The 19,788-nt window shown below is 41.6% G+C and overlaps 1 protein-coding gene across 4 annotated transcripts in view; it reads left to right on the top strand.

Moving 5' to 3' along the window:
- The window catches only part of RDX (radixin), a 125,336-nt gene extending 109,925 nt beyond the window's left edge, over positions 1 to 15,411 (top strand). For all 4 annotated transcript variants that reach the window (XM_056561681.1, XM_056561680.1, XM_056561682.1 and 1 more), the window contains 3 exons: positions 3,821 to 3,913; positions 10,516 to 10,782; positions 13,565 to 15,411. In XM_056561681.1, coding sequence (XP_056417656.1) covers positions 3,821 to 3,913; positions 10,516 to 10,782; positions 13,565 to 13,729 — 525 coding nt within the window. In that variant the 3' untranslated portion in view covers positions 13,730 to 15,411. The remainder of the gene's footprint in view (positions 1 to 3,820; positions 3,914 to 10,515; positions 10,783 to 13,564) is intronic.
- Positions 15,412 to 19,788: the final 4,377 nt, after the last annotated feature.

Here is a 19,788-nt window from a genome sequence, read left to right as displayed (position 1 = left end):
CTGTCACTTTAAGCATTAATAACTTTGGGATGCTTTTACTTATGAATTTGATTGAGATAGTTTTTTTCGTGACAAATTCTACTTTAACATAGTGGTAAATTTTCCTCAATACTTGCATAATTTATTGATGAAAAATTCCCAAATTTCATGAAAAATTAGAAAATTTTGCATTTTTCTGACTTTGAAGCTCTCTGCTTGTAAGGAAAATAGACATACCAAATAAATTATATATTGATTCACATATACAATATGTTTACTTTGTTTGCGTCATAAAGTTGACATCTTTTTACTTTTGGAAGACACCAGAGGGCTTCAAAGTTCAGCAATTTTTCACAAAATGTTTTTAAATCTGAGTTTTTCAGGGACCAGTTCGGTTTAAGTGGATTTGAGGGGCCTTCATATTAGAAATACCCCATAAATGACCCAATTATAAAAACTGCACCTTTTAAAGTATACAAAATGGCATTCAGAATGTTTACCCCTTTAGGTGTTTCACAGGAATAGCAGCAAAGTGAAGGAGAAAATTCAAAATCTCCATTTTTTACACTAACATGTTCTTGTAGACCCGGTTTTTGAATTGTTACAAGTGGTAAAAGGAGAAAAAGACCCCCAAAATGTGTAACCCAATTTCTCTTGAGTAAGGAAATACCTCATATACGTATATAAAGTGTTCTGCGGGTGCATTACACTGCTCAGAAGAGAAGGAGTCACATTTTTGTGAAAGCAAATTTTGCTGAAATTGTTCTTGGGGGGCATGTTACATTTAGGAAGCCCCTATGGTGCCAGAACAGCAAAAAAAAGTCCCACATGGCATACTATTAGGGAAACAGCACCCCTCAAGGAACGTAACAAGAGGTACAGTGAGCCTTAATACCCCACAGGTGTTTGACAAATTTCTGCAAAAGTTGAATGTGAAAATGAAAAATTAGATTTTTTTTTTTCGCTAAAATGCTGGTGTTACCCCAAATTTTTTATTTTCACAAGGGGTAAAAGGAGAAAAAACATTTATCACCCCATTTCTTCGGAGTATGGAAATACCCCATATGTGGAAGTAAAGTGCTCTGCAAGCGCAGTACAATGCTCAGAAGAGAAGGAGCGCCATTGGGCTTTTGGAGAGAGAATTTGTTTGGAATGGAAGTCGGGGGCCATGTGCGTTTACAAAGCCCCCATGGTGCCAGAACAGTGGACCCCCCCACATGTGACTCCATTTTGGAAACTACACCCCTCACAGAAATGTAATAAGGGGTGCAGTGAGTATTTACACCCCACTTTTCACAGACACCAGTGGGGTGTAAATGCTCACTTCACCCCTAATTACATTTCTGTGAGGGGTGTAGTTTCCAAAATGGGGTCACATGTGGGGGGGTCCACTGTTCTGGCACCATGGGGGGGCTTTGTTAACACATGTGGCCTTCAATTCCAGACACATTCTCTCTCCAAAAGCCCAATGGTGCTCCTTCTCTTCTGAGCATTGTAGTGTACCTGCAGAGCACTTTACATCCACATATGGGGTATTTATATACTCAGAAGAAATGGGGTTACAAATTTTGGGAGGCTTTTTTTGCCTATTACCCCTTGTGAAAATAAAACATTTGGGATAACGCCAGCATTTTAGTGAAAAAATTAAAAAAAAATTAATTTTCACGTCCAACTTTAACGAAAATTCTTCAAACACCTGTGGGGTCATTTTTTTTTTTTGCGTTTTTTTTTGCGTTTGTCACGTTTTTTGCGATCAGCCACCCCTGTGCAAATCACCTCAAATGTACATAGTGCACTCTCACTCCTGAGCCTTGTTGTGCACCCGCAGAGCATTTTAGGCCCACATATGGGGTATTTCCATACTCAGTCGAAATTGCGTTACAAATTTTGGGGGTCTTTTTTTTCATTTTACCTCTTGTGAAAATGAAAAGTATGGGGCATCTTAGTGTAATTTTTTTTAATTTTTTTACAGTAAAATGCTGGAATAGACCCCAACTTTAACTTTTCATAAGGGGTAAAAGGAGAAAAAGTCCCCCCCCCCCCCGCCCCCCCCCCCCCCAAAAAAAAACCTGTTTGGCAATTAATTTCTCCCGAGTATGGAAATTACAAATTGCGCATTTGAGGCCTAAATTAGGGATTTGCATGGGTCGGACCCGGAAGCAAGAATCACACTTGCCTCCGATACCAAAATTACCCTACGGCAGTGTTTCCCAAACACCCCCAGCTGTTGCAAAACCCCCAGCATGCCTGGACAGTCAATGGCTGTCCGGCAATACTGGGAGTTGTTGTTTTGCAACAGCTGGAGGCTCCATTTTGGAAACTGTTCCGTACCAGACGTTTTTTTTTATCTTTATTGGTTGGTGGGGGATGGAGGGGGGATGTAAATGTGTAGGGGTATGTATATATGTAGTGTTTTACTTTATATTTAGTGTAGTATTTTTAGGGTACATTCACACGGGCGGAGGTTCACAGCGTGTTTTCCGCTGGGAGGTTGATCTGCAGCGGAAAATTTGCTGCATCTCAAACTTGCAGCGAGAAACTTGCTGTAAACCCCCGCCCGCGTGAATGTACCCTGTACCAGCAAAACTTCAACTCCCAGCATGCATGGTTTGTCAGTGCATGCTGGGAGTTATAGTTTTGTAACAGCTGGAGGCACACGGGTTGGGAAACAGAGTTGAGTAACAAACTCTGTGTTTCTCAACCAATGTGCCTCCAGTTGTTGCAAAACTACAACTCCCAGACAGCAAAAGGGCATGTTGGGAGTTGTAGTTATGCAACAACTGGAGTAGAACAGTTTGGAGACCACTGTGTAGTAGTGTCCAAACTGTAGCCCTCCAGATGTTGCAAAACTTCAACTCCAAGCATGCCCAGACTGCCCAGGCATGCTGGGAGTAGTAGTTCAGCAACATCTGAAGGGCCAGATGTTACAGAACTAAAACTCCCAGCATGCCTGGACAGTCTTGGCATGCTTTGAATTGTTGTTTTGCAACATCTGGAGCGCTACAGAGACTGTCCAGGCATGCTGGGAGTTGTAGTTCTGCAACATCTGAAGGGCCAGATGTTACAGAACTACAACTCCCAGCATGCCTGGACTGTCTAGTTTTGCAACATCTATAAGGGCACAGTTTGGAGACCACTGCACAGTGGTCTCCAAACTGTGGCCCTCCAGATGTTGCAAAACTACAACTCCCAGAATGCCCAGACAGCCAAAGTCTGTCTTGGCATGCTGGGAGTTGTAGTTTGGCAACTCCTAGAAGGAAGCAGTGAAGATCACTTATCACTGCTGCCTTCGCTGCCTCCTTTCTGCCACCGATCCTGCTGTGATCGCTGGTCCCAACGGTCCCCACACATTCTGGCCTCTGCCGCCATCTTCCCGCCCTCTCTGCCCAGACTTCCAGGGGTGGGAAGAGCAGGAATTCAACTTTAACCCCCAACTGCCATTGGTAGGTCAGTCACCTCACCCCTATCCTTTAGGATGATCTGGGCTGTCTGACAGCTCCAATCATTCCTATTTTCCAGGCGATTGGGTCACCAGAGACCCGATCAGCCCGGACAAGCCGTGATTCGCTGATCAGAATTGACCGGCGAATCGCGGCTATCGCTGACATGGGGGGTTCTCAGGAGCCCCCCAGGGGTTTGCACAGGGTGCCTGCTGAATGATTTCCCACAGGCATACATGTACGCCCTGGGTCCTTAAGTACCAGGACATCAGGGCGTACCTGTACGCCCTTGGTGCTTAAGGGGTTAAATTCTCCTTTTCAATGGATATCTTTAAAACAATGAGGAAATAGTTTATTTCTTACCTTTTTCCTTTTGTATTTTGTTTTTCCTCCCACTGTAGGCAGCTGAACTGGCAGAGTTTACAGCTAAGATCGCTTTACTAGAAGAGGCAAAGAAGAAAAAGGAAGAAGAAGCTACAGAGTGGCAGCAAAAGGTTAGCACTTTGGGCCTCTTTTCTTCGTCTTGAATTCCTCCTATGACCTGACCATACAAGGCAGAGATCCATTTTTTCTGCTGTGATAAATCCAATGTCCTGAAGTCCGGAGCTGTGACTCAGAATTACAACTAATTTTGCCTCCTGTAGAAGTGTCATTTCCAATCAGCCTTCTCCTCGGCGGTCTGATTGTGCCACACAAAATGCCAATTTCTTCATAGCCCGCTCCTGCATTGTGTGTCAGGTCTGATTCAGAGAGGACCATTAGGATTATTATGGGAGTTTGAGGCGATCCAATTTATTAGCAGAGAGAAGTCAATTATTCATGGTCATTTAGAGTCATTGTCAAAGAGTTATTAAATCAACCTTATTGGGGCTAGGGAGTCGCATGGAAATAAGAAAAGAGCGATACTTAAGATTTCTCTTCAATTAATGTCACACTGTTTCCTTGTTTTCTTTCATTCTGACATTTAAAGATGCCCCATCGTATTATATAGGAATTCTTTCCGTTGCATTTGATATTAAGGTTTTAAGAGATTATCCAAGATTAGAAAAACATAGCTGCTTTCCTTCAGAAACAGCGCCACTCTTGTCCCCAGTTTGTGTGTGGTATTGCAGCTTCATTCTATTGAAGTGGAGTAGAGTTTTATAGCTTGGAAGAAAGACGAGACAGAGGGGATATGATATTAACTTTTATATACATGAAGGGAATCGACACTGTAAAGGAGAAGATTAATAATAAGAAAAACTACCACAAGAGGACATAGATTTATATTACAGGGGCAAAGGTTTGTGCAGTAATATCAGGACGTATTACATTACTGAGAGAGTAGTGGATGCATGGAATAGTCTTCCTGCAGAAGTTTTCGCTGGTAATACAGTGAATGAGTTTAAGCATGTATGGGATAGGTATAAGGCTATCCTTCATATAAGATAGGGATAGGTATAAGGATATCCTTCATATAAGATAGGGATAGGCATAAGGCTATCCTTCATATAAGATAGGGATAGGCATAAGGCTATCCTTCATATAAGATAGGGATAGAAATAAGGCTATCCTTCATATAAGATAGAGATAGGCATAAGGCTATCCTTCATATAAGATAGGGATCGGTATAAGGCTATCCTTCAAATAAGATAGAGATAGGCATAAGGCTATCCTTCATATAAGCTAGGGATAGGCATAAGACTGTCCTTCATATAAGATAGGGATAGGCATAAGGTTATCCTTCATATAAGATAGGGATAGGCATAAGGCTATCCTTCATATAAGATAGGGATAGGCATAAGGCTATCCTTCATATAAGATAGAGATAGGCATAAGGCTATCCTTCATATAAGATAGGGATAGGTATAAGGCTATCCTTCATATAAGATAGGGATAGGTATAAGGCTATCCTTCATATAAGATAGGGATAGGTATAAGGCTATCCTTCATATAAGATAGGGATAGGTATAAGGCTATCCTTCATATAAGAGAGAAAGGCATAAGGCTATCCTTCATATAAGATAGGGATAGGCATAAGGCTAGCCTTCATATAAGATAGGGATAGTCATAAAGCTATCCTTCATATAAGATAGGGATAAGCATAAGGCTATCCTTCATATAAGATAGGGATAGGCATAAGGCTATCCTTCATATAAGATAGAGATAGGCATAAGGTTATCCTTCATATAAGATAGAGATGGGCATAAGGCTATCCTTCATATAAGATAGGGATAGGCATAAGGCTATCCTTCATATAAGATAGGGATAGGCATAAGGCTATCCTTCATATAAGATAGGCATAAGGCTATCCTTCATATAAGATAGGCATAGGCATAAGGATATCCTTCATATAAGATAGGGATAGGCATAAGGCTATCCTTCATATAAGATAGGGATAGGCATAAGGCTATCCTTCATATAAGATAGGGATAGGCATAAGGCTATCCTTCATATAAGATAGGGATAGGTTTAAGGCTATCCTTCATATAAGATAGGGATAGGTATAAGGCTATCCTTCATATAAGATAGGGATAGGTATAAGGCTATCCTTCATATAAGATAGGGATAGGTATAAGGCTATCCTTCATATAAGAGAGAAAGGCATAAGGCTATCCTTCATATAAGATAGGGATAGGCATAAGGCTATCCTTCATATAAGATAGGGATAGTCATAAAGCTATCCTTCATATAAGATAGGGATAGGCATAAGGCTATCCTTCATATAAGATAGAGATAGGCATAAGGTTATCCTTCATATAAGATAGAGATGGGCATAAGGCTATCCTTCATATAAGATAGGGATAGGCATAAGGCTATCCTTCATATAAGATAGGGATAGGCATAAGGCTATCCTTCATATAAGATAGGCATAAGGCTATCCTTCATATAAGATAGGCATAGGCATAAGGCTATCCTTCATATAAGATAGGCATATGCATAAGGATATCCTTCATATAAGATAGGCATAGGCATAAGGCTATCCTTCATATAAGATAGGGATAGGCATAAGGCTATCCTTCATATAAGATAGGGATAGGCATAAGGCTATCCTTCATATAAGATAGGCATAAGGCTATCCTTCATATAAGATAGGGATAGGCATAAGGCTATCCTTCATATAAGATAGGCATAAGGCTATCCTTCATATAAGATAGAGATAGGCATAAGGATATCCTTCATATAAGATAGGGATAGGCATAAGGATATCCTTCATATAAGATAGGGACAAGGACTATTTATAGTATTTAGATTTTTATTTTATTTTTTCAAATCTAATTTTTATTAAAACCTAGAACCTGGGCAGGGAGCCAGTGGGCTGCAAACAGTTAGTTGGTATTCAGATTATTGGGCAGACTAGATGGGCTAAATGGTTCTTATCTGCCAACACAGTCTATGTTTCTAAGTTGTAATTCCACAGCCAACCTGAGGACAGGTGTGGTGCTGTTTTTGAAAGAAAGTGTCTTTTCATACTCTGATGCACTGTATTGGCAGAACAATCTTATATAACATTGCAGTAAAGCTAGTTATCACAGCTGAAGAAATCCCAAGAACCACGTAGCCAATATGGCAAAAAATTAGCTGCTGGTGCCAAATGTTTGGGGTATTTTTCCATTTGATATGTCTGATCGAATTTGTTTCATTGTTTATCAGAGACTAGGAATTAGCTTTTAACATTTTCTTAGTTGTTACTATAAATGTAGTTATTATAAAGGAGATACAGGGAAAGATATTTGCATGGTGTTTGAGCAATACAGACCATAAAATACTATTAAGTACTGTGGTGAATAAAAGGGCTTCTGGTCCTCACAATTTTTAGAAAATAAACCATGGTCTTTCAGTAACAGTGATAACATAACCTCAAGGCCAATACTACATCTTAGTGTTTTGGACTTTAACCCCTTAACGACAATTGACGTAAATGTACGTCATGGTGCAGTGGTACTTAGCGCACCATGACGTACATTTACGCTCTGTAATCACCTCGAGCACCGAACTGGTGCTCCCGTCATGCACTGTAGGTCCCGGCTGCTATCAGCAGCCAGGGACCCGCCGGTAATGGCGGACATCAGGGAATAATGTCCTCCATTAACCCATCAGATGCCATGATCAATACAGATCGCGGCAGTGCGGTACTTAAAATGGATGATCGGATCACCTGCAGCGCTGCCACAGGGATCAGATCATCCAGCATGGCTGCCTCTGTCCGTCTCCAGAGGTCTTCTGCTCTGGTCTGAGATTGACCACTGAACAGTATTAGCAATCAAATGATTGCTATAAATAGTCCCCTATGGCGACAGAAGTGTAAAAAGAAAAGATTTGAAAAATCCCCTCCCCAATAAAAATGTTAATCGTCCCATTTTACCCCCCAAAAGCCTAAAAAAAAAAATGTATAAACATATTTGGTATTGCTGCATTTGTAAAAGTCAGAACCATCTAAATATATTAATTATCCTGTACGGTGAACGGCGTAAATGTAAAAAAAAAAAAAAAAAATGTTTTAAAGTCCCAAATTTTTGCTTTATTGTCACATTTTATTCAATAGCAAAAGGTATCAATAAAAACTACAGATCACGGCGCAAAAAATGAGCCCTCATACCGCCCCGTATACGGAAAAATTTGTAAATTATAGGCGGTCAAAATTGTGCAATTTTAATCATACTAATTTTGTTAAAATAGTGTGAGATTTTATTTTAAGCGGTAGAATTATAAGAAAGCATATAACATGGGTATCATTTTAATCGTATTGACCCACAGAATAAAAAAAACTTGTCATTTTTACCATAAAGTGTACAGTGTGAAAACAAACCTTCCAAAATGAGCTAAATTGCGTTTTTCTTAATTTACCCACATTACTAATATTTGTTTGGTTGCGTCATACATTTTATGGTAAAATAAGTGATGTCATTACAAAGTAAAATTGGTGATGCAAAAAACAAGCCCCATATGGGTCTGTGGATGAAAATATGAAAGTTATGATTTTTAGAAGGCGAGGAGGCAAAACTGAAAATGCTAAAATAAAGGCCAAAATGGGCCTGTCCTTAAGGGGTTAAAGGGATCCTGTCACCAAGAAAATGCTGCCCAGGCTGCGGGTATGAGGTTATTGAGCAGAATTTGCAGAGCTGTTTTATATATAGGTTTGTGTAAAATGATTCAGTAGAATTTTATAAATGATTGATTTTTAATCCCCTCTCATTTTGTGCTTAGGAGTCCAGTGGGCGGTCCTACTCCTACATATGTAGCTGTTAGTTACTAATTATGACTGCCCACTGGACTCCTAAGCCTGGAATGTGCAGGGATTTCAAAAGACTAAAATAAATGTTATACTGAATATTCTCCCAAAACATTTTATATATCAATCTTCTTCGCTTGGAGATTAAAACTATCTGCAGATCAGATTGCTTTTTCAATGTGAAAGGTACACACACACACACACACACACTCACACACACACTCACTCACACACTCACTCACACACTCACCCACTCACTCACTCACTCACTCTCTCTCACCCTCACTCACACTCACTCACTCACACTCACTCACTCACACTCACTCACTCTCTCACCCTCACTCACTCACACTCACTCACACTCACACACACACATCAGCATCAGCAGGTGGGGGGGGGGGGGGGGGGGGACGGGACAGCAATGCTAAATCCACATTGCGTTTTAAAAAAAAAGCCATAGTCAACATGCTGCAATTTTAGAAAGCTGCTACTAAGCCCAACATCAGGCCAGGTGCAAAAATAAAAAGACAAGTGGAAACCTGGCCTAAAGGTGTGTGGCCATCTTTAAGGAAAACAATTTTGTTCATATTAACTGGCTTCAGAAAGTTAAACAGATTTGTAAATTACTTCTATTAAATAAATCTTAATCCTTCTAGTACTTACCAGTTGCTGTAGTTCCCAAGGAAGTTGAGTTGTTCTTTTCTGTCTGACCACAGTGCTCTTGGCTGACACTTCTGTCCATGTTGGGAACTGTCCACAGAAGGAGCAAATCTCCATAGCAAACCTGTCCTGCTCTGGACAGTTCCTGAGACAGATAGACAGGTGTCAGCAGAGAGCATGGTGGTCAAACTGAAAAGGACTACTTAAAGGGGTATTCCAGGATTTTTTTTTTTTTTTTTTATCAACTGGCTCCAGAAAGTTAAACAGATTTTCTAAATTACTTCTATTAAAAAAATCTTAATCCTTCCAGTAGTTATCAGCTGCTGAAGTTGAGTTGTTCTTTTCTGCCTGACCACAGTGCTCTCTGCTGACACCTCTGCTTGTCTCAGGAACTGTCCAGAGCAGGTGCAAATCCCCATAGCAAACCTCTAATGCTTTAGACAGTTCCTGAGACAAGCAGAGGTGTCAGCAGAGAGCACTGTTGTCAGAAAGAAAAGGACAACTCAACTTCAGCAGCTGTAACCACTGGAAGGATTAAGATTTTTTTAATAGAAGTAATTTACAAATCTGTTTAACTTTCTGGAGCCAGTTGATGTACACACACACACACACACACACATATATATATATATATATATATATATATATATATATATATATATATATATTCTGGAATACCTATTTATCTTCCTCTGGAGCATACAGCAGCTGATAAGTACTGGGAAGATTAAGATTTTTTTTCATAGAAGTAATTTAAAAATCTGTTTAACTTTCTGGCACCAGTTGATATGATTTTTTTTTTCCCACTGGAGTACCCCTTTAATAAACTTTGAATCTATCCTTGTCCTTAAAGCATTGCTCTCTGCCAGATAGACGGACAGTGTGAAGTGAGACAGTCCTCGGAAACTTTCAATCACTTGGCTTTAGTCCTGTATTTTGCATATTTTTCTCTCTGATCTCCTTGAAGGGCTTTCTTGTCATCTTCTCTTTACCCCTAGTTCACACTTGCTTTGTAGTTACTGTGACTGACACTTTGAAGGACGTGTAACTTGGTTTGCACTGTGTGAAGTAATGGATGGGTACAGTATAAATAACATTTTTCCAGAAGGCCTTGAGCTGTACTAAGTGATAAGCTTCAGCCTTGTCTTCAAACATTACATTACTATGACTCATAAACACCATAAATGATACGTAGATATGACATCTCTTTTTTTCTCCCCCCAGGCATTTTCTGCACAAGAAGATTTGGAAAAAACCAAAGAGGAGCTGAAATTCGTGATGTCTGCTCCACCACCCCCTCCACCGCCACTCCCACCACCACCACCTGTCGCACCTGCAGAAAACGAACATGAACACGAGCACGACGAGCATGATGAGAACAACGCAGAGGCCAGCGCAGAACTGTCCTCCGAGGGGGTGGTCAATCATCGGAGCGAGGAGGAGAGACTGACCGAAACACAAAAGAACGAGCGCGTAAAGAAGCAGCTACAGGTAACCATACACATTCAACAGATTGTCATACGCATGGCACGGGGCTGCTTACCATTTGGCTGCAAGTTACTCTAAGGGGTACTCCCCTGGAAAACTTTTTTTTTTTTTTTTTTTATCAACTGGTGCCAGAAAGTTAAACAGATTTGTAAATTACTTCTATTTAAAAATCTTAGACTTTCCTGTACTTATTAGCTTTTGTATGCTCCACAGGAAGTTATTTTCTTTTTGAATTTCCTTTCTGTCTGACTACAGTGCTCTCTGCTGACACCTCAGTCCATTTTAGGAACTGTCTGAAGCTGGATAGGTTTGCTATGGGGATTTGCTTGTACTCTGGACAGTTCCTAAAATGGACTGAGGTGTCAGCAGAGAGCACTGTGGTCAGACAGAAAGGAAATTCAAAAAAGAAAAGAACTTCCTCTGCAACATACAGCAGCTGATAAGTACTGGAAGGTTTAAAGTTTTTATATAGAAGTCATTTACAAATCGGTTTAACTTTCTGGTACCAGTTGATTTAAAAATAAAAAGTTTTCCAGGGGAGTACCCCTTTAATGACCTTTAAACACTTAAAATTTTCATTTTATTACGTTTTTCAATATAGATTGAAGTTTTACACTATGAGGAAGCAGACCTCCTCCCTCCCATTATTTATATGTAGTGGCATTACCATAGTTTGGTGACTATGGCACCACAGCAGCCTCATGGCACTGGAACAGATTCCTTTACTTTAGGCATAGGAGAGCGCTGGAAGACAGCAGCGTGGCTCCCTACCATTGTAGGTAGCTCTCAGGCACGTACCCAGGCTAGGCATGCCTACATCTTAAACGTTTTCCCCCGGATAAAAGGTGGTCCGGTGGGGAGCTTGATCAGTCCGCTAAGTATTTTTATATACTCTGGTTCATTTTGTACATTACATAATATTGGCCACAATACTACAGCTAACTTAAGTAGGGCCTTTGCCATGTGTCTTATCACTTTCTACTGACCCTGTATTTGCGTCTTGGTAATAGGAGACTAGTGTTTGTATCAACACTGTCCCCTGAGGAAGCTGCTTAAAGCAGTGGAAACACGTTGGGCATATACAATTGATACAATCAGATTTAATACTATTTTATTTGGGTCACTAATATTTTTGGTGGTTTTTATACTTTACCAATAAAAGTTACTTTTTAATAGCACTTCCTATGGGTATCACATCCCTCCTGTTTTCTTTACCTTAGGCATCTAACAGATGTGCCTTTACTGTGTATAAAAATATAAATAATATATAAATATGTAAAAGTAGAAAAAAAAGTTTAAAAAAAATAGGCATATCCAGCATTACATTGCTCTATGAGATTGGTGCTGAGTCAGGCTGTATCAATTGCCAACTCAGTGCCTCGGGCTCACCGAAGAACCATTCCGGCACCCTACGATTACAAAATGTATGTCATGTGTTGGGAAGGGCTTAATAGAAAGGGCTGAAGAAAAGCCAGGCACCAGGATGAAATCCATAGCAACCTGACACTTGGTTACCGTATAATTAGAGATGAGCGAACTTACAGTAAATTCGATTCGTCACAAACTTCTCGACTCGGGAGTTGATAACTTATCCTGCATAAATTAATTCAGCTTTCAGGTGCTCCGGTGGGCTGGAAAAGGTGGATACAGCCCTAGGAAAGAGTCTCCAATCACTGTATCCACCTTTTCCAGCCCACGGGAGCACCTGAAACCTGAACTAATTCACGCAGGATCAGTCATCAACTGCCGAGCCGAGAAGTTCGTGACGAATCGAATTTACTGTAAGTTCGCTCATCTCTACATATAATGTAACTTTTTACTACAAAAAAGCCCTCCCACAGCCATAAGTAAAAAAATTAAAATAAAAAAAAAAAAGCTAAAGAAATTGGGTGTTATTACCTAAATTTTTTAAGTTCTGCATAAACATTAGAAAAAATAGTTCCCTGAACTTGCCGGTTTCAGTGGGATCAGCTGACTACTTAAAGGGGTACTCCGGTGGAAAAAAATTTTTTTTTCAAAAGGTAAACAGATTTGTAAATTATTTCTATTTAAAAATCTTCCAGTACTTATCAGCGGCTGTATACTACAGAGGAAGTTCTTTTCTTTCTGAATTTCTTTTCTGTCTGATCACAGTACTCTCTGCTGACACCTCTGTCCATGCCAGGAACTGTCCAGAGCAGGATCAAATCCCCAGAGCAAACCTCTCCTGCTCTGGACGGTTCCTGATATGGACAGAGGTGTCAGCAGAGAGCACTGTGGTCAGACAGAAAATAAATTAAAAAAGAAAAGCACTCCCTGTGGAGTATACAGCAGCTGATAAGTACTGGAAGGATTAAGATATTTAAATAGAAGTTATTTAATTTACAAATTAACTTTCTTCCACCAATTGATTAAAACATTTTTTTTTCTACTGGCGTACCCCTTTAATGCAGTGTTTCCCAAGCAGGGTGCCTCCAGCTGCTGCAAAACTACAACTACCAGGATGCCCGGATAGCCTTCGGCTGTCCGGGCATGCTGTGAGTTGTAGTTTTGCAACAGCTGGAGGCACCCTGCTTGGGAAACACTGACTTAATGTATAGGAAGGTATCATGACTGTTCCCTGAGAGGTAATGTCGAGAGAGAGAGAAGGATCGGGCATGTTTGGATTTTTGGATTCAGCGTACCCCTCCTCTCTACATTCAGAATTTATGATTGGTTCATGTGCATGGATTTACTATTTGATTGTTCGGCTGTCACGTGTGTAAGGATATATACCGAATATAAACCACTCTCATTGTATTCCCAGGCCCTAAGTTCTGAGTTGGCGCAAGCAAGAGACGAAACCAAGAAAACGCAGAACGACGTCCTTCATCAGGAAAACGTGAAAGCGGGCCGCGACAAGTACAAGACACTCCGCCAGATACGACAAGGAAACACCAAACAGCGCATCGATGAGTTTGAGGCAATGTGAAGAGGCCTCGCCCGCTATCACCGTTCTACACTATGCTGCACCACCAACATAGAAAAGTAGGCCTTTGACGAATCGATGACGGAGCGTGCCCCACCCCTTGCCAAAGCACCTGTACCAGTCTGACTGTGGAGGATAGAATTAAGCAAGACGATTTAAAATGGGCTTTATCTGCAGTGCTGAACACGTCGCGTCTGATGTCAGTCCGTAACACCACCATATCAATGTCGCTAAAATTCATATTGTTTCTATTAGAGCTTCCAGGTAGACGTTAGCTGCTAATAAAGCTTTGCGTTTTGAAAGGACATTTCAAATTTGAGTCTAGAACTGACAGAAGAGTTTAGCGAGTGGTTATGATGTCCTTTTATTTGTTGTTGTTGTGGTTGTTGTTGGAGAATTTTGGGATTTTTGTCATTTTTACGACTCATTTTGTCATCGTTTTTTCTTTGCTCAAAATGTTCTAGAACACATCATGGTTCTTGTCCTGACAATTGGTTTAGCACACTAGCAGTATCAAGACACCTAGATATATTTTTAATATTATAATTTTATTTTTCTTTTATAACAAGCGGTTAGTGTTAGGGAGTGGGCTTTCTACTACTACCTCACATACGACGACTGGTCCTCGTAATACCAACTACATGTTTAATTCACTAAGATTTACCCTTGTTTGATTTTTTTTTTTTTACTTTTATTTTCTTAACTTTATTTTGTTGCTTTTCACTGATAAGCTGTCTATTAGTTTGTAAAGTAGTAACAAATCATATTTTATAGGAGACTGCTAACCATACAAAATACTTATGTTCTAGGCATGACAAGCACTATATACAATCCGTTATTCTTATAATGCGCCTTTTCTGTTACGTTCCTGCCCCTCCGGTCCTGAAGGGTAATGTCTGTACCACAAGGACTAAGCAGCCTCTGAACTACTGCTCCCATCATACTACACTAACAGTAGGGCTGCTCAGTCCTTGATTCGATATGTGAATAATTATAATTATTTTAATTTTATTTTCCTTGTCTGATAAATGTGAATTCAGTAGTGAGAAGAGCTTCTCATGAAACGCTTTATAAACGCCCATTATGTTGTCCGAATTACATTGTTAAATAGCTGTATACTTGAGCAGCCGTCGGCGTGATGAACCGCTCTCTATTTAATCTGCTTTGGATTGTTTACTCCGAGCAGTATAACCCTCATCGGCTCCACCACTTGGATTCTGGTGGTATGGCGCATGTACAGACACACGTAGAGGAGTAGGTCGTTCCAAAGTGTTCATCCTTGGCTCCTTCACAGCCAAGCCCATAGAATGGACAGGAAGTAGCCGTATTTGTCTGCAAATTTGCAGCTGACTTTTCAATATTGTATGAAAAATAAAAAAATAAATAAAAATAAAAATCTCATGCCAACCCCCCCTGGACTCCTATAAAATAATAAAAAATATATAAAACTTAAGGCCAGGGACAGGTCGGCGTTGTCTGTTGGCTTGGTCTGGAGGCAGAAGATAGCCAAAGTATCCACCGGCCTGCGCTGTATGGGCTAGTGCAAAGAACATGGCTGCTGTCATTACATTTTGTCGTATATGTACGTAGATGTAGCACAGGCCTTAATACACTGCGGTATCAAAGTTGGCATTTGTTTGCAGTGCAACAGAGACTTAACGGGGTACTCCACCCCTAGACATCTTATCCCCTATCCAAAGGATAGGGGATAAGATGTCAGATTGCCGCGGTCCCGCTGTTGGGGAGCCCTGGGATCCCTGCTGCGGCACAGCGCTATCATTACAGCGCAGAGCGAGTTTGCTCTGTGCGTAATGACGGGCGATACAGGGGACGGAGCAGGATGACGTCATGGCTCCGCCCCTTGTGACATCAAGGCCCGTCCCCTTAATGCAAATCTATGGCAGGGAGCGTGACGACCGCCACGCCCCTTCCATAGACTTGTATTGAAAGAGGTGGGCTGTGACGTCACGAGGGGCGGAGCCGTGACTTAACGATGCTCCGGCCCCTGTATCGCCCGTCATTACGTGCAGAGCAAACTCGCTCTGTGCTATAATGATAGCGCGGTGCCGCAGCGGGGATCCCGGGGCTCCCCAGCAGCGGGACCGCAGCGATCTGACATCTTATCCCCTATCCATTGGATAGGAGATAAGATGTCTAGGGGCGGAGTACCCCTTTAAGATAGTGTTTCCAGGCAATGTGCGTACGGTCCTTTCCGTAGTTACTTTAGGTCATGCCTGCTCATGGACGGGCGGACGACCGTGCAACGGGCTCGTAACTTTTCTACCGGGTCACTATCAGTGTTGGTTTCCGGTCGCTCACTGGTGTGTGTGTTTATTTATGAGGAGCAGACGTCTAGGTTTTGTAGTGCAAGGTATAGGACGCCGGATTACCCGACAGGTTTCATAAGACACTTGAAGTTTTCATTCAAGTGAATGGCCGCCCCACACAAGGTATAGGCAGCCATGATCAATAAAAGGGAATTTATCAGGCACTTAAATCTATTTCTTTACATACATATATCTATACATTTTATTTTATTTTTTGTTTGGATGTTTCCTTATACTTGGCTAACCAGCAAGCAATATAAACTTCTATGGAACGAATGGTTTCATAAATAGCATGGGAAAAGCTCCTGTGAAGGCCACATGACCGTGGCTTTAAAGATTTCTCAAAGAGAAGAGATTTAGTCTATGGGTACGTTCACACGTATTCCGCGCGGTGAACAGTACCATCAGTGTGAATGGGTCTTCCGCAAGATCTGTTCACACTGCGGAATATCAGGGCTGAAATTGTTCCGTGCAAAGAAAGAACATGTTCATTCTTTACGTGGAATTCCGCAAGTACCGCATAGCAGTCAGTGGTGACGGCGCAGTGCCCTGCGGGTCTTACCGCCAAATTTTTTTCCGCTGTGGCCGCCTGATGGAATCTTCGCTCGTGGAATTCCGTGAGCGAAGATTCCGCAGTGTGAACATACCCTATATCGTGAACACGGAGTATTGATCGGTCTGTAGCCATGGAAGGTTAAAGTGTACCATTCGGGTTATGATTAGACGAGTGTAAAACTACAACTTCCAGCATGCCCGGACAGCCGTAGGCTGTCCGGGCATGCTGGGAGTTGTAGTTTTGCAACAGCTGGAGTCACCCTTGTTAAGAAACCCAGACCAATGACTGCTCTGTGTCTGCCTGCTCTGTGTCTGAGACCTAGATGGCCCCATAGACTTAAATTCTGAGTCTATCCAGGTTATGTGACGCCGCCGGGAGAGAACGTGCTTAGCATGCACTTCTTTCGGCTTTTACTTGTGATAGGTCAGAACCCGACTGATCAATATTTTTGATATGTCACTATGATATATAAAGTTTTTTTTGTTTTTTTTTTTCTCATGACAGCGTCCACTTAAGGAAACGTTTATTTCATTTCAGTAAATTTTAGGTTTATTTTCTTTTTCACATCTTTTTGTTGTACATTAAAGCTGCAGTTGCAACTATTTTCAACCAGGTTGTTTAACAATAAAGATATAATGAACATTTCTTATGGTTTCTCCGGTTATATTTATCGCTTCCAATAAGAGTATCCTGCCCTGCCTGGTCTTTTTTTTTACCTAAACCTTGCAACAAAGACTCTCCCAACCTCCTATCTCGGCTTTATATCTTGTCCTCCTAGGACTCGACCTCACATCCTGTCCTAATATTTCTGTTCTTATATCCCGTCCTCATGTCTTAAAGGGGTACTCCGGTGCTTAGACATCTTATCCCCTATCCAAAGGATAGGGGATAAGATGCCTGACCGCGGGGGGTCCCGCCTCTGGGGACCCCCGTGATCTTGCACGCTGCACCCCGTTAAAATCAGTCCCCGGAGCGTGTTCGCTCTGGTTCTGATTACTGTCGATCACAGGGATGGAGTGTTGTGACGTCACGGCTCCGCCCCCGTGTGATGTCGCGCTCCGCCCCTTCAATGCAAGCCTATGGGAGGGGCGTGATTTTAACTGGGTGCGGCGTGCAAGATCACGGGGGTCCCCAGCGGCGGGACCCCCGCGATCAGGCATCTTATCCCCTATCCTTTGGATAGAGGATAAGATGTCTGAGCGCCGGAGTACCCCTTTAACCTCATATCCCGACCTCCCATCCTGCCATCCACGTTCCCGTCCTTAGTTTTCTGTTTTCATACCCCGTCCTAATATCTCATGGACATATCCCGGCCTTATTTCCTGACCTCATATCCCATCCCCTGCCCTAATCTCTGTGCCTGCCTGCTGGACCGTCGGTAGTATGTGTAAAAGTCCTCGGCAATTTTTGCAGCCTGAAAGGTAATGTGATCAGGAGATATACCGGAGGTCCTATAGAGTTGAATGGGACGTCGGAGGAAAAAAAAAAAAAACCTTCGCAAAAAGAGAGTAGATAAGAGTTAATTTAACTCTACTATACTATATTTTTAGGTGACCTATAAGTAACGTGTGCCACGTTTCATTAAAATACTTACGGGGAGATTTATCAAAACCTGTCCAGAGGAAAAGTTGCTGAGTTGCCCATAGCAACCAATCAGATCGCTTCTTTTATTTCTTCAAAAGTGAAACAAGTGATCTGATTGGTTGCTATGGGCAATACAGCAACGTTTCCTCTGGACAGGTTGTGATAAATCTCCTTAGTCAGTTAGAAGTTATACTGGGACACACACAGAGATATGAGAGAGATAGAGATATAGATAGATATGAGATAGAGAGATAGATAGATATTAGAGATGAGCGAAGTTACAGTAAATTCGATTCGTCACAAACTTCTCAGCTCGGCAGTTGATTACTTTTCCTGCATAAATTAGTTCAGCCTTCAGGTGCTCCGGTGGGCTGGAAAAGGTGGATACAGTCTTAGGAAAGAGTCCCCTAGGACTGTATCCACCTTTTCCAGCCCACGGGAGCACCTGAAAGCTGAATTAATTTATGAAGGATAAGTCATCAACTGCCGAGCCGAGAAGTTAGTGACGAATCAAATTTACTGTAAGTTCGCTCATCTCTAATAGATATGAGAGAGATAGATAGAGAAGATAGATTGATAGATATACATACACACATACACGTTGAGAGTTTGTATGTATATATGTGTGGATATATATATATATATATATATATAATCTATCTCTATATATATATATGATGAAACTGAATTAATAAACATTCCCACCACGAGTAAGTTAGGCAAAGTAGCCCTCCACCAAAAGGTATCAGCTTGCCCTTTGGTGCCTCTTATTGAAGGCAGCATCCCAGTAAGTCACTGCTTGTCTTATAAAAGAGACTTACGGTAAATCGTCATTAGTAATTATCAGCTTACCCAGAATCTCCTCCAGAAGGAAGAGTCACTCATGGGGGAGATTTATCCAAACCTGTCCAGAGGAAAAGTTGCTGAGTTGCCCATAGCAACCAATCAGATCACTTCTTTCATTTTTGAAAAGGCCTCTGAAAACTGAAAGAAGTGATCTGATTGGTTGCTATGGGCAATTTGGCAACTTCCCCCTGGACAGGTTTTGATGAATCTCCCCCCTCATATGTTTGTTTTAGGCCTCTTGCCCCTCACCCGTACAGAGCAGGCTGTTGGCAGAAAGGGCCTTTAATGTGGGTCTAAGGCTATATTCACACACCCAAATTTCTGCATGAATTTCTAGCCAATACACTTCAATGGGATTTGGCGGTCCATTTCACACAACAGAATTTCTGTTGCAGGAATGCTATTGAAGTGCATTGGCTATACATTCATGTAGAATTCGGTGCAGATATTCTGCCACGTGAACATAGCCTAAGGGTGCAACGTGTCTCCTTGTGGAGACTCAAGACGGTTGTCTTCAGATTGATCTTCCATTTGGAGGAGATTCTTGTTTGGACCATAATTGTGCTTTTAGAGGAAAGCTACTTTGTACACTTTTCCCAAGGAGCATTGCTTGGTCTAGGACAGTGGTCTCCAACCTGCGGACCTCCAGATGTTGCAAAACTACAACTCCCAGCATGCCCGGACAGCCAACGGCTGTCCGGGTATGCTGGGAGTTGTAGTTTTGCAACATCTGGAGGTCCGCAGGTTGG

This window comes from Hyla sarda, chromosome 2, assembly GCF_029499605.1.
Source record: "Hyla sarda isolate aHylSar1 chromosome 2, aHylSar1.hap1, whole genome shotgun sequence".
Classification (NCBI taxonomy): domain Eukaryota; kingdom Metazoa; phylum Chordata; class Amphibia; order Anura; family Hylidae; genus Hyla; species Hyla sarda.
This window is presented reverse-complemented; position numbering and strand designations above follow the sequence as displayed.